Genomic DNA, 11613 nt, shown 5'->3' with positions numbered 1-11613 from the left:
TGCTTTCAAACATATGTAAGGAGGCAACGTAACTAGCCTGACAGAAAATTTTTTCCCTTAGATGCCCTGCTAAAATACTTACAGAAATTAAAGAATCATTGAGGTTGGAAAAGACCTCTAAGATCATTGAGTCCAACTTTTACCCTAGCAACTGCTAAGTCCACCACTTAAACCATGTCCCAAAGTGCACATCTTTTAAATACCGCCAGGGATCGTGAGTCCCCGGCTTCCCAGGGCAGTCTGTGACAGTGCTTGGCAGCCCTTCAGGTGAAGAATTTTTCCTAATATCTAATCTAAATCTCCCCTTTTGCAACTTGAAGCCGTTTCCTCTTGTCCTGTTCCTTGTTATTTGAGCAAAGAAGCTGAGCACGTGGCTACAACCTCCTTTCAGGTGCTTGAAGAGATCAGTAAGGTGTCCTGAGCCTCCTTGTTTCCAGACTAAATACCCACAGCTCCCTCAGCCTCTCCTCATCAGACTTATGCTCCAGGCCCTTCCTCAGCTCCACTGCCCTTCTCTGGACACGACCCAGCACCTCGATACCTTTCTTGCAGTGAGGGGCCCAGAACTGGACATGGCATTTAAGGCGTGGCCTCACCAGTGACATGGGAACAATCCCTGCCCTGGTCCTGCTGGCCCCACTACTGCCGATCCAGGCCAGGCAGCCATTGGCCTCCTTGGCTATCTGGGCACAGCTGGCTTGTGTTCAGCTGCTGTTGACCAGCACCCCCCGATCATTTTCCAGACACTCTGCCTGCCCCAAGCCTTCTGGGGTTGTTCTGACCCACATGAAGGACCTAAGGCCAACAGAAGCTGTGATTCAGTCATACTTTGATACAGCAGAACTACATTTTACAAAAGCATTTATTAATGTAACGCCCTTCACATAGATTTAACCCCCTTAATTCTTGAGAATTATTTTTAAAGACTGATATGCAGGTAATGGCAGCAAATTCTGCTGTTTGAAAATCACTGAATACACAAATTACATAGTACATACAACCTGAAAATATTAAAAGAAAAGACGTAGACTCAAATAATGTGAATTTATTTATACAAAATGATGAATATCCACAGAAATATTTACAACTTTAAACTGTTTTCAGTTACAAAATAAAAATTCTATTCTTCCATTTAGACAGTATGATTTAGGACTGCTCCAAATAAAAGCCTATTTGGATAGTAAATAGGGGACAGCAGTTACAGCAAACAAATGCACTGAATGTGTCTTTCCAGACATCTCTTTACATTATGATGCAATAAACATAGTTGAGTAATTGAGTTTCCATGCACAAAATATTTAGTAAAATGTGTTCCAAAGCTGCTGTTTGTTTTAAGTCCTTTGGGCACATAGTTTTAAGTTAAAGAGAATTCAGGATTCTAGAAGCTTTAATTTATCTATGAATAAAAATGTTAGAACTAATATCCAATGCTAATGTTTGTCTCATACTCAACTAACCAATCTTAAATTGATCACTATAAATTCTTATAAGAAGAGGTAGCCAGGTGTCTAAAAACTTCTGATTTTGGTTTAGTGTTTAGCCAAATCAAGATGTAAATATTTTACTCTTGATGGTAATGAATCAAACTGGGAGGTGAACTGGAGAAATACGGCAAGTTTGAAAAGCAATCATCTGAAAATGTTATGAAAATGCTTGTGTTGTGGGTTCTTCATATGGCACAAAGCACTAATGCAGGAGAGAGGAAAAGAAATATTCAAACACACTTACAAGGACAATTTATTTCACACAGAATGCGACTGCAATATGTATACTAGTGTTTATAAAGCTCTGTTCCAATCTATTTCTGTCACAAATTTTTTGATTGATGAACCACTTCTGGAAGAAGTCCTCTGATTTCCACAGAACACTTTAAGCTATTTTATCCCTCTGCACCAAACCCTCTAGAGGTAGTTTGAGACCACATGAAGCAGAAATTGGGCACCTTATTCAGTGTGTGTTTTGACTTTTATTGCTCTGTTTTGCAGCAGGGAAAATATCAAAGCAAAAACTGAAATTAAATTGCCTTGCTCCTAGCCAAATTTCTGATTCATTTGCTGCTTCATGACTTGCCATCTTCATTGGTGTGCTGTCCCCACGAAAATATGAAGAAGCTCTTACCTTTGATACTAAAAACCAGAAGAGACACATCTCATCTACAGTATATTGATATCAGTTTTCTTTTGGATACAGTAAAAATCATGTCAGAAATCACCCTGAAGAGACATGGTAATAATTAATTAGCTTCAGTCAGCAGTCGTTCTTGAAAATGAAGTAAAAGCCCCTTGTATAGAACAAGAGAAAAGTATTTATTTAGCACATTTGTATTACAATAAAAGAGAACAAGGGCTTTGATCAGACTCCTACTGCATTGCCAACACTAGCTGGTCAAATGTCTAGTGTTCTTGAGGAAAGTCAGATCTACAGCCTTAAGTCCCTGATTCATAAAGTATTCTACTGAAATGCTGGAAGTCAATGAAGTTTCTTGTATAGTTAACATTAAGAATTTGACTTCCAAGCCCACTACTAACTTTAGAGAAGCTCTTGGAAACCAAGCTTCTTCAGAGCTCTGTTAGTATCTTGGACCTGACCTTGAGGTATATCGAGGGAATGAGAGAATTTTGGTTTGCATTTTCATTCTTGGCCTTTTTGTGTGATGAATATTAACTGTTCTATCATCTCTTTCTGCTGTGAGGCCATGGAATAGCTATTAACGTGGAACTCAAACTATTAAAGTTAATTGCTCTTAATTTTGTTACCACAACTAGCTTGATTCAGGGGATTATGACAAGTGTCTCATACAGTAAAATTAATTGACTACATATGCATTGCATTTGACATAAAAATGGCTTCCTTTTCATGTGGGTTTCATAGTTCTAGTTCCATTTATACTATTACAGTGTTAAAATTTTCTAAAAGTTAAATAGAATAAATGCACCAGAATCATCAGTGAGTATTTCCTAATGAGGTATACCAATGATTTTCTTTAAGAAAAAAAAAAACCACCAAAACCCAAACACCTAAAACTGAATTCTGTTTTAAAGTATCAAACAGAACAAATCATATTGTAAACAAAAAGTATTTCAAAGAATGGCATTGTCAATGCCTCCTGCACTAAAAAAAGCTCTATTGTCTTGGTATGGCAATTCCAGTTTAAACATAATATTTAAATATACAATAGTTTTAAAATTTTCAGAGAGGAGGGTACACATTTGTTTACTGTTCTTTGAACAAGTTTATACAGTGTTTCATATTGTGTACAGAACTCATTTGACATGAAGTTTTGAAACTAGTACGATATTTTGTCTTTGATTATCAAAAATGTATTTTTATTCTGCTTTGAATTATTACTGGAAACATAAAAAGATAATAAATCCTGCAATTGCTGGAAGATAACTAATTTAGTCTCTTTGGCATCTGTAGTACTGTAACAGCTCTAGTGCCTTATCCCTGTAATTGCAAACTTTTTAAAAATACTTTTCCCTTTTCTGTTTTTTAATAATTGAACCTTATTTTGGTTTTGTGATACAGAATTTGTTGTACTGTTTAAATGTACTGCTATGCAAGATTTCAACTGCCATGCAAGGAAAGGAGCGTCAATATCATACAACTTCTCATAATGGAGCTTACATAGTCAACGAAGATCCCAAATCTGTGAAATTCTTATACCAATCTGTCCCTGCTAAATTGCAAAGTGAACATCAGCAACTCAAGAACCTATACACAAATCACGAGGAAATGTAAAACAGCAACAAATCTGTTTTGTGGGGCTTTTTTAAATAAAGTTTATGAATCTGTTGACCAACAATCTGCCATTCTGAGGACACTTTGGACTTCAATGCACAAATAATTCTTCCCATTTAAGTAAACACTGGAATTTAATAAATAACACATTTTGTATCAACACAGAAATACATACAATTCTTTAGAAAAATATTACTTTACACTAAAAATGCAACAACTCCTAATCCTGACAAATATACAATTTTGTGTAGGTTGCAACGGCAGGATTCTGTTTCTTTGAACAGTTGCTGTAGTCTGTTTTATGACCATCCTTGGATATTTTCCTTTAAACTTGCAGACACGATGCTGACACTGCTATAATACAGTGCCTTCTTGAAAAGCTTCTATCCACCTGTTAGAAAATTAAACACTGTTAGGAAGTAGCTGATAAAAGAATAAATCTCTTTGCTGTCACTAGCTACAGATTCACACAAGAAGTAACATCATTCTTCCACTACCAATTGGTCTGTGAGTGCAAATACCAAAATCTATCCCATGAGTCCAAACATACAAAGCTGCCTGGTACAAGGACATCCGATGGAAGTCTCCCATCCTGAAGTTACAGTGCACAAAGAACCGGTGAAGCTGGGAAACCAAATGCTCAAAAAGTTCTGTATACCTTTAAAAACCCCCAATACTCATTTCTCTTTTTCACTGCAATCATCTTGGAGGAATCAGGACACTGCTGTAACAGAGGCAGCCATCTGCATGGCTTCACCTCTCTGCTTCTGCAGCAGGTAAAAGCCAGGACTGGTGGGGCTGAGGGAGGAGGGCACATGGAAAGGCAGGACTGGTGGGGCTGAGGCAAGGAGGGCACAGGGGGAAGTCCCAAACAGCTGATCCAAGGTTTCTTAAACTGGAAATTCAAAGTTAATATTCAGATAATTTTATTCCCTAATAGCTGTGGCTTATTTTCCTACTTAGGAGGGTAATAAACATCCTCAGCTTCTCAAGGAGACAAAAATAATGTTCCTGAAGCACTCTGATGCTACAGAACAAGTAATTCTGTTTTCTGAATGAGGACTGAGCTTTATATAAAGGTAAGAGGCCCGCAAAATGTTTTTTTTTTTTCCTGAGTGGAAATCTTGGAAGAACTGAATGAAAAAAAGACTGTAATTTTCTTTATCATGGAAATTCAAACTGTCTTGGTATTCACAGGATATCTAAACATTAGTAACAGATGTTGGCTCTTCCTTGCCCTGAGCATTTACTTTTGTAACTGTGTGCATGAACTTTGAATTCAAGCTTTTGGCATTAACATATTAACCATGTATTAGTGCTCAGGCATGTCTGCACACACAATTCAAACACCTAGCTTACTTTTTAGTAATATTTTTAGTATTTTCCACTGCCATGTATACACTGTAAACAACTAAAGTGGAATACAAATAAAAAATTCATAAACAGCTTAAGCACTGAACACAACACTGGAATTTAAAACCACAATAAAAAGTAACCATCTGTTAAAATTTATTAACATGCTTAGATAAATACATCAGATTATTTCTTTGGTCCTATCAGGAAAAAGTACTGCCCACCGATGCAAACAGGCCAACAGCATGTTTTTGTTTTTCCTTTTAAGGCTGTAAAAACAGCATTTCTTCTGAAGGTTCAGCATAAATCTCCTAAGGATGTTAAATATTTGGAGAAAGCTTGAAATTCAAAGTACTTAATGTTATTCCTAACCTCAGTAAAATACACTATGTCAAATTTCAAGTTTCCTTCTGATGAGAAAAGCAATTGTCTGAATAGAAAAATAAACTTATTGAATGCCTGGGGGTTTTTTTAGTTGTTTTATATAGTACAAATGAGGACACAGGGAAAACAACAGTACAGTATCTTAATTAACAAAGAAACATTTATGCACATCTGCACAAAATACTCCCAAAAGTCAAATAGACTTTCAGGTTTTTTTCTGTAGAGAAGTGTCATTAAGCACGTTCTCAGCTGTTCAAAATTTCCTATTGTACTGGATACTTTGATTTTAGAATGCTCCTATTTGCAGAAAACTAAACCTGTATCCATTTGAATGTTTAAGCACAAATAATGGGCTCGTAAATGTGTCATATCTATTTAATAATGCAAAATTCATTTGGGGAAACTGCAGTGAAACCAGTCAGATAAGATAGGCGTGTAAGAAAAATAGCTTACATGTATTCCTTCTATGCTCATTTCTAGTTTACTCCATGAATCATATAATTAATGTTTTTTACTGTTTAATGATCAAGCTTCCAGGTTATTTTATATGAAACGGACACAATACATAGCTTGATAAATATGACTCCAAATTCAGAAAGGACTTGAAACAAAACAGCTTGTGTGAATGTTCTTTGAATGCAAGGTTTTGGTCCGAGTGCACGCCTAGGTGCTTATGGGCATCAGCTCACACACTTCAAACCTTGGCCCCCAACTTCTAGTGTTTGCTTTATTTTTCACTGCCATATATTGATTAAAATAATTAATATGAACAGTTTAAGTTAAAAAAGGAGAATATCAGTTATTTCTTAAAAACATTTTCTGGATTTCTCCAAAGGTAACATTCAATTTTCACTTGCGTAGACCAGAGTGAGAGGAATGGGCAAGGAAAAAGAAAGATTTCTTATTTTCTCTTTGACTTTCTCATTCTACATTCAGTCCTTTGCAGATTAGGGTCTTCTTCCTTCATTTCAGAAGCCCTAATGAAACCAGAACCTTGTGTTTAAGTAATTTAAAACTTTCATTTACTTATGATGTAATATGGATCTTTTATACATATGCTTAATGTGTGAATATTAACATTCACCACTTCTGAATTTTTTAGAAATATGTAACAGAAATTAATTCAAATAGTTTCTTACTTTTGAGCTGAATGGGGATCATCTGCCTTGAATATGTAAAATAAAGTGTTTTTGTGCAGTAAATGGAACACTCTAGACTCTGAATTTTCACCTTTTACTTCACTGACTGTGAATCCAAGTAAAGGCTGGCTCTCTAATGCTGCCACATCCTATGTAACAGGGAGAAAAAGGAAAAAATACAAAATTAGAGCTTGTAAGACATACTAAGGCATGCATTTAGACTTCATACACCATACCACTGCAGCAGACAATACAACAAATTATTACAAATAGACCCACACATAATGATCCTTTTTATATTCTCCCTGCATGAGTCAGGGGACAGGAAATAAAATCTTGCAGACTTCAACATCACTGATCCTCTTTTCATTTCCCTGGTAGCATCTACCTTGGCTTTCGCTGCATGGTCTCATCATTCTGTCTGGCAAGGACTTCTGGTATCAACAGATCAGCCACCACTGGCAGCAGAGCAGAGGCCCATCAATCCCAGTGCTCTCTCCAGGAAGCTCAGAAGTGAATTGGGATACAATAAACTGCACTGCGTATGCTAAAAGGAGGAGCTATGCAGGCAACCTGTGTTCTCAAGCTCTGAAGTTAAGATCCAAATCTTTAAATGGCTAAACTTATCTCACTTTCTTTTGCTGGAAATCAACAGGATAGAGAAAAGCAAGGTTGCTAAGTGTTCACAGTTGACTAGAAAAGACCCTTCCTCATTTATCTCAGTTACTTTTTTTTCTTCATACTCTTGTCTTTTTATTAATGAATACAATACACAGGACTTTTGGAATGAAAAAAAAAAAGGAAAAAAAAAGTAATTTTTATCCTGTGTGAATTTCAAAAAGTGTTTTTTAATTAGGCAAGGTCCTACGATGCTTATGAACAAAAGAAAAATAAATATTTAAACTCCCCCCCCAACTTACATAAACACCGATACATCAGGTGAAGACTTTGGTAATTGCCTCTACAGTGAAACAAAAGTCTTGTGACAGCAGCCTTTCTTGATATTTGAAGAGTCCTGTAAGGCTGAGCAATCTGTTTTACTGTCTCAGGTCCACATACTACTAATAGGTGATTTCTTTACCATGGATCTTTCTATCACTTGGAACAAATATAAGTAGCTTAAGTGGCCAAGGCAACACTGCACCTTGCCTTTAGACTCTCTAAATAATGTCTCCTGCAATGGCTTACCAAGAAAAAAACTAAGGACAGATATTCCTCAGTTTAAGAAGACATGTAAGAATTCATTTTGTGATTGTTAACAGCAAACTGAAGCTACTCTGTAAGGTTGGTATCTCAGAGGAAGCAAAGCAAAAGAAAATTTAAGGTGACTGTCACAGACTTTGCTCTTTTTTTACCTCTGCAAAGGCCAGAAGAGGCACAATGCTCTGAAATTATTTTCTAATTGATGTAAAAGAAAACAATGAAAAAACTGTTTTCTACATAATTATTTAAGCTATTTTTAGAACTACTTGGGTTGGGGTTTGGGGTTTTTTTAGTATTTCCAATGCTGTAGTGGAAATAACATCACAGGTTTTAGACATAATTCAGAAGTTCTAAAATAAAGGTTGGCAAGAACAACCCAGGAACAAATCTGAGCACAAACCAGGAAATAACTAGAGTGGGGGTGGCATAGAGTGAAGAAGGAAAATTCTTTACATGGCCAGGATAGGTTTGGCCTCATATTTTGAAAGAAAGTGAGGGAAGCAGTACCTTAAAACAGATGCTTTGGATATTTTGCTCTTGAAAGCTAGCAGTAAACTATAACAATACAAAAACCTGAAGCCCAAGATCAATACATCCATATATGTTACAAAAAATTCTAAGAACATTCTAAGATGCAGTAAAACTACATCCTCAGAACATGTTGGGATACCATATATATATAAAAATATGTATACATTAGAGATTATTCCACACTGCAATAGGACTACACATTCTAAATTAAAAAAAGCAAGTGCTGTTACGTAAGATGCATTTCTTTTATATCAAATAACCCCAGGCTGAAGACAACAGTTTGAGGAGCAGTAAGAGATTTAGTTTACTCCTTTTACAAGCATTCAAAATACCCTATGGAACTACAGAACAAGATAGTTCAAGATGCTTTTACAATGTTGCCTTTGCCACTAGTACACTGTGATGCATGCAAACAGACCCCCCATGTATCCAACTCACTCAGAAATACCTGCAACTGAGCAATGGTATGCAGTGCACAGGAACTCAAAAGCTAGATCTGGAATCAGGAACAGCATAACTATATCAATCTACTATGATATCAAGCTCATAGGGCCTTTTCAAAATACTGAATTACAATCAGATCAAATACTGTAAGGTGATCTAATTTTATAGCTTTTTTTTGTAGATCATAAGAATAAACAACTTTGTTACAGACAGCATTATTTTTGGATATTTAATTTCTAATATGTGGTCTCTTACCTCACTGGCAGCATATGTGTATAGCACCTTATTTTTTATAACAAACCACAGATGTTTCCATGGTTTCTTACTGCCCTTAGATCTGTGTAGGTAGCCACTCATTGTAGAGTCTTCTGTGTTTGCTGAAACCTGAAGAGGAAAAACAAAATGAATCAACAAACCCAATAAGATTTCACAGTACAGCTTTTTTTTTTTTTTTTTTTAAACAGATTTACAGATCCCTGTCTGTTAGAGACTGAAATTCTTACCTGATCTCAGGTTAATGTTGCTAACTAACTCAGGTGGATGAAAGAAATATTATTTTACCTGCTACCATCTATCTGGTCTGGAAGAGAGGTTTCCAGTAAATGAAGATTGGAACTTACATTGGATACAACAGGACAAGAGAGAGCTGAAACACTGAGGAAAACATACAGCTGTAGAACACATTCCTGTATCAGAAGAATCACAGTGTGGTTTGGCTTGGAAGAGACCTTAAAGATCATCTCATTCCAACTCCCCTGTCATGGGCAGGGACACTTTCCCGTAGAGCCTACATGGCTCAAAGCCCCATCTAGTCTGGTCTTGAACACTCCCAGGAGTGGAGAGTCCACAACCTCTTCTGACCAATAAAACACTTACTTCTTTGAGGGCAGCAGGAATTTTTTTCTGCTTTCTTCCAGAGGGAATACTTTGTAATACAGTAGACAAGGCACTTGATGGAGATTTATGGTTGACTGGGGATCCACTCTTAGGAGTGCACTGGTTATCTAAAATGCACAGGATGAATATATTGATTTCATGTCACAGATGACTAAACACAGGCAATTCATTCTTGGACTTTTCTTCTTAAAAAAAGCTGGCATTTTATTCAGATTACAGGGTTACAATAATAATACCTAATCATGTTAAATTCAGCACTGAATTAACTTTTCAGTGTTATCATCAACACCATCAGTTAGAATCCTCCAAATTACAATCATACTGAAAAAAACCTACAAGTTTAAAACTAAACAAATTAGTCTTGTTTGTTTTCAAAGTCTGTTTTCTGGGTGTTGAACTGCCTTTTCTCATAAAGAGGGTGAAAATTAAGTTTTAAAAATCACAGTAAATTTTTACAGCTGTCCTTTATGTTGTCTGTACTTTATCTTTCAATTCTCTACATCTGTTAACTTCTCAACCTTATTCAATAGGGATGCTCCTCTTCCAGCACATACACTCTTCTGGACATTCCCATCTCCCAGCATGTGCTTCCTCCACTGCCACAGGCAGTTACTTCATCTCTCTTGAAAGACTTCTGCAACACTTCACCTCAAAAACCCTTTTTCTAACAACACCCACCACTTTTTTTACAGCTGCACTTGGAATGAGTGGTTTCATAAAGTCTGCTTCTAGAGTTGGCCCTGAACTCAGTGAGCCTCCGAAATAATGAGAAGAGCAGGAGAGCAATGTGATTGCCAGCTGTACTGCACCTGCTCCCCAGCCCTTTTCCCAGCTTCAGGCAGCTGCAATTGCCTGCAGCACAGCAGCCTCTAGTGCCCAGTGCAGACACCTGCAGGTGGCTCAGACAGTGGCCTTCCCATCAGTGCAGGATCTCACTGTCATTTCCACGGTTCTCCATGCTGCTTTCCGCACTCCCATGAGAAATGTCACCCCTAGCGTGCTGGGATCCATAGCTTTATTATCTCAGCGGGCACCACAGATTTCCTGACACCCTAAAGAGCTCGTGTTGCCAAGGGAAGGGCAGATAGCTCTTTCAGTCTTTCCAGCTCATTTGTGTACTTCATACTCAAGTATTTCGACTTAATTCACAGCAAGTCTTGTGCAATGGAATTGGATTCCCACCTCACTGGGAGGTGCTTCCATTTTACACTTGTTTCTGCAGAAACTAGGTACAGATACACTAAATCTTTGCATTCCATATGAGCTGAGGCTTGAGTGGCTTGAGGCCAGTTTACAGACCTGAAGAGACTCAGCTTCATAAAGACTAAGGCCTATGTCTCTACAGAGCCCCAGACCTTTAACCATCTCAGCAGCTTAGCTGGCAAAAATGAAGTTTACAGACATACAAGTTACAGAGTGTAAAAGTAATGTGAACCCCCTGGGAGGTCAGGATAAACTGCAAGGACTCATATACACTTTTACCCTGTGATTAATGAAAAGCAATGTAGCACTTGTTATCTCAAAAGGAAAGCAGCATAAGCTACATGTAATTACCATAGGGTCAAGGCACACCTTTTTCTGGAAGGAAGAGCCAATGTTTTGCAAATTCATTTCCTAGCTTGTGCCACAGAAACTTGTTTGGCACAGAATCTCAGGTGCCTATCGTTTTTCAGGGATAAGCAGAATTAAGCACTTGAACGCAGCAAAGATGAGGCACACACATACTATGTTATAAAGGCCACAAAAGTAAGACAGACAGTTTGTGAAGGTTTTCTTTACCTTGCTTTTGTAGCTCCCTGAAGCAATGATCACATACTCTAGCTGGCTGGTTTTTCATATAGTCTAAGCCATGTTTGTTTGATGAACAAGCTTGACAGACAATCTGGAAACAAACAGAAACAAAAGCATTACTGTACATGAT

At 37.2% G+C, this 11613-nt stretch overlaps 1 protein-coding gene across 1 annotated transcript in view; it reads right to left on the bottom strand.

The window, feature by feature from the left end:
• Positions 1-1030: 1030 nt before the first annotated feature.
• Positions 1031-11613, bottom strand: part of FGD6 (FYVE, RhoGEF and PH domain containing 6) — a 72883-nt gene continuing 62300 nt past the window's right edge. Inside the window, exons 17-21 of the mRNA XM_014249028.2 lie at positions 11472-11574; positions 9672-9799; positions 9051-9179; positions 6618-6766; positions 1031-4132 (exon numbers count right to left, since the gene is read on the bottom strand). Of these exons, the coding sequence (XP_014104503.2) occupies positions 4096-4132; positions 6618-6766; positions 9051-9179; positions 9672-9799; positions 11472-11574 (546 nt within the window). The 3' untranslated portion in view covers positions 1031-4095. The remainder of the gene's footprint in view (positions 4133-6617; positions 6767-9050; positions 9180-9671; positions 9800-11471; positions 11575-11613) is intronic.

The sequence above is a fragment of the Pseudopodoces humilis genome, chromosome 5 (assembly GCF_049639895.1).
Source record: "Pseudopodoces humilis isolate 2021_Gansu_Grassland_sample_001 chromosome 5, ASM4963989v1, whole genome shotgun sequence".
Lineage (NCBI taxonomy): Eukaryota > Metazoa > Chordata > Aves > Passeriformes > Paridae > Pseudopodoces > Pseudopodoces humilis.
Note: the sequence above shows the minus strand (reverse complement) of the source record. Positions and strands in the feature narration are given on the sequence as shown.